The sequence below is a fragment of the Henckelia pumila genome, unplaced genomic scaffold, assembly GCF_033568475.1.
Source record: "Henckelia pumila isolate YLH828 unplaced genomic scaffold, ASM3356847v2 CTG_391:::fragment_3, whole genome shotgun sequence".
In the NCBI taxonomy this organism is placed as follows: Eukaryota; Viridiplantae; Streptophyta; class Magnoliopsida; order Lamiales; family Gesneriaceae; genus Henckelia; species Henckelia pumila.
In genome coordinates this window covers 1-3,899 of record NW_027331820.1, presented here as the reverse complement: position 1 = coordinate 3,899, position 3,899 = coordinate 1, and the positions used below count along the sequence as shown (strand labels likewise).

The window sequence follows — 3,899 nt, the reverse complement described above, 5'->3', positions numbered from 1 at the left end:
TGAGGAGTGAATCTCGTTACACAAGAAAGTAACAATTAGTTATATATATATATATATATATATATATATATATATATGCATTTATTAGAAAGATTTGTAGAGAAAATAATATGATAAATTGTCATTACGGAAAGAGAGCAACCGAACAAAAGTGATAAATTAGAGTTTTTGATTAGTTGTACTGGTGTGAGGGTAGTGCACATGATGGGAAATACAATAGTTAGAGTAAGGAGTGAATCTCGTTGCACAAGAAAGTAACAATTGCTTATATATATATATGCCTTTCTTAGGAAAATTTGTAGAAAAAAAACACTTTTTCTATTTTGTCTACTGAAGCCAAACGCACTCTTTGAGAAATTGTACAGATGCGAGGATAGTGAACATGATGGGAAACACAATAGTTAGAGTGAGGAGCGAATCTCGTTACACAAGAAAGTGACAATTAGTTATATATATATATATATATATATATATGCATTTTTTAGGAAAATTTTTAGAGAAAATAATATGATAAATTTTCATTACGAAAATTCTTTCAAAAAAAAAATTGTCATTACGAAAAGAGAGCAACCAAACAAAAGGTGATAAATTGGAATTTTTGAGTAGTTGTACATATGCGAGGGTAGTGCACATGATGGGAAATATAATAGTTAGAGTGAGGAGTGAATCTCGTTACACAAGAAAGTGACAATTAGTTATATATATATATATATATATGCATTTATTAGGAAAATTTGTAGAGAGAATAATATGATAAATTGTCGTGAGCAATCGAACAAAAGACGATAAATTAGAGTTTTTGAGTAGTTGTACTGGTGTGAAGGTAGTGCACGTGGTGAAAAACATAATAGTTAGAGTAAGGAGTAAATCTCGTTGCACAAGAAAGTAACAATTGATTATATATATATATATATATATGCCTTTCTTAGGAAAATTTGTAGAGAGAATAATATGTTTTTCAATGTAACTCATGAAAGCCTTTTGATGTGATATGCAGTAAGAGCGAATTGAGTCGCATATCATGCACAGAGACGGAAAGGAATTGGAAGGTGGGACATTTGTGAACTCTTGGGAATGGGTTATCATGGAAGAATGAGAGGGAAGAAACGGAGAAAAACGAAGGAGAGTGTGAGGAGAGGGATGGCGACAGGCGTCCGGGGAGTTCCACGTGTCGGATTCCGAGTGGACGAAATCTGGGCTCTCTTCCCACTGCATACATGTAAAGCCCCAAAGTCCAATGACCCCGGCGAATCCGTATTTGTATCGTAATGTATTGCTAATCTCATTCTCGCACAACACACGATACGACACATTAACTTTCTCTCTCTATCTATTTATTTCAAGTGTCTGCCCAGCCCCGTGTATTCTCTCTCTCTTCTTATTCTCGTTTCTCCCGTACTCGTATACCCTAATTCCCTTTTCCCTCGCTCCACCGCTTCCTCTGTTTCGATCCTTCCGCGCGCATGAAGAAATAAGGCAGATTGGGGTTGTTTTTGAGTTTCTGTTGGTGTTTTGATCCATTAGCAAGGTTTTGGTGGGTGATTACTGATTACTTTGTTATGGGATATTATTTTCTCTTGTTTTCTGACAAGTTGAGCTGAATCTTTTTGCATTTTGCACTTCGTTTTTCATTTGGGCGCTCTTTTATATTTGCATGTTATGGGTTAAAGTTGTAATTGAGTTAAAGTTGCGATCTTTTTAGTGTGTATAAATTATATTTTTATGTTTGATTGTGTGTGTTTTCTTTATTAATGCCATTCGGTTCTGGGTTTCTGTTTTAAGAATTATCAGTGTTTTTTTGATGAAGTAGTGTCGATCTTCCGTGAATCGAACTCTCTATTGCATGTAATGATCTTAAACATAAATCAGTCCATTTATTGTTTTACATGAAAAAAGCGTGTGTTCTACATGCTTTGATTTACCCCATGAATAGATTTTGTCTTTGCATGAAAGCTCTTTTTATTGTATATTTTAATTTTCATTTAGTTTTCAAGATACACAATAAGGCATTTAACTTCTTCTTCTTCTTCCCCGCACCCACTTCGATTTTCATTTAGGTGCTCTTTTATTGCATGTTATGGGTTAAAGTTGTAATTGAGTTAAAGTTGCGATCTTTTTAGTGTATATAAATTATATATTTATGTTTGATTGTGTGTGTTTCTTTATTAATGCCATTCGGTTCTGGGTTTCTGTTTTAAAAATTATTAGTGTTTTTTGATGTAGTGTCGATCTTCCATGAATCGAACGTAATGATCTTAAACATAAATCAGTCCATTTGTTGTTTTAGATGAAAGAAGCGTGTGTTCTATATGCATTGATTTACCCCATGAACAGATTTTGTCTTTGCATGAAAGCTCTTTTTATGTATATTTTAATTTTCATGAAAGCTCTTTTTATTGCTATCAGCTGTGTTGCTATTTCTTATACTCGTTGAAGCATATAAACCTCTAGTGGCAGTTCATTCAGAGAAAAGCATAGTTGAAAGAATATATAAAGTCTATTTGCTAATTATTCGGTGGAAAAGTGAAGCCAGTGGGTGCACTAACTCGGGGAAAATCAAGAAAAAGATAGCTTAGCCAAATTGACGAGATGACCCACAGGGAAATCAATTTAGAACAGAGAATCATATTGACCTTAAGAGCTATTTGTAAAAGTATGAGTGGTTTGTAAATAGCATGTCTATTTATAAGACAAACTGCTCTCTATTTAATAAGTTTATATTGGCGTCGATCAGTTGATTTATTGCCATTTCAGTTCCTACAATTGTCATTCTAGGATCATCGTTGAGTCCCTAATCTTGGTATAACCATGATTATTTGTTTATTGGATTTTACTTCCAGTATTTCCTTCTTCCCCCACTTTTTTTTTTCTTGGGGCTTTTGTGCTTGTAATATTTGCTTTATTGTGTTGACTACATTCTAACATGACTCATTGCAGTTCTTAGTGTATACAAATGAAGGAAAACAGTTTAAAGCCTAGTGCAATGCTTGACAGAAACTGGGTGTTGAAACGTAAACGCAGAAAGCTTCCAGCCGGTATAGTCAAATCTGGTGACAGAGAAAAAGGTTACAAGTCTTTAAAGTTTCCATCCACGACACTGTCTAAGCTTGAACTGAAAGAGAATGCTAGTTTAGATGGATGTTCTGGCAAGAGAAAAGGAAATGATGGGGTGAGTATTTGGATTCGATGTTTTCCATTCTTTTGGTCCAATTTTTTAGAGTGAAATTCTGAAATGGTAATTGACAAAAAAAGGAACTGGTTATTTCCAAATTGAGAATATGTGTTTTAAGAAAATCACTGCATGCTTGATTCAGCACCCTGTTTGGCTAATTGTCCTTTTTTTTGGTAATTTTTAAATATCTGGCAAACGAAATTATTTATTTTACGTTAGTTTAGTTTGCCAGCTATTTATCTCAGTTTCCTTGACTCATGTCGCTCTTATGTATTAATGACACCACTTGAACTTGGATGCTAGAATATGTGAGAGCTTGTGGGCTGCTTATGACATGTGACTCACATTTTCTAATCTCAGTATTATTACGAGTGTGTAATTTGTGAACTTGGTGGAAAGCTGCTGTGTTGTGATAGCTGCCCCCGCACGTATCATCTCGAGTGTTTAGATCCTGTTCTGAAGGTATGTTTGCTTTGTTTTTGTTATCTTGGCAATTTCTGTGTTGAGATTCTTATTTTTCATTTACGTGCAATAACACATTATTGGTTACTTATCATCTCAAGCGGATTCCATCGGGAAAGTGGGAATGCCCAATGTGTTGTCAGAGACATGCTTCCCTGGAGTCTGTGAACCATTTGGATCCCATTTCGAAAAGAGCACGAACAAAGATAGTAATTCGAAGGTCAAAAACTGAAACTGAATCATCTGCAACTGACAAATTTACTAA

General features: G+C 34.5%; 1 protein-coding gene across 1 annotated transcript; it reads left to right on the top strand.

Moving 5' to 3' along the window:
* Window positions 1–959: 959 nt before the first annotated feature.
* LOC140871117 (protein CHROMATIN REMODELING 4-like) lies at window positions 960–3,879 on the top strand (the record flags this gene model as incomplete). The annotated part of the gene is made up of 4 exons (XM_073273558.1): window positions 960–1,538; window positions 2,938–3,169; window positions 3,533–3,634; window positions 3,736–3,879. Coding segments are annotated over exons 2-4 (462 nt in total), but the record flags the coding sequence as incomplete, so codon positions are not given.
* Window positions 3,880–3,899: the final 20 nt, after the last annotated feature.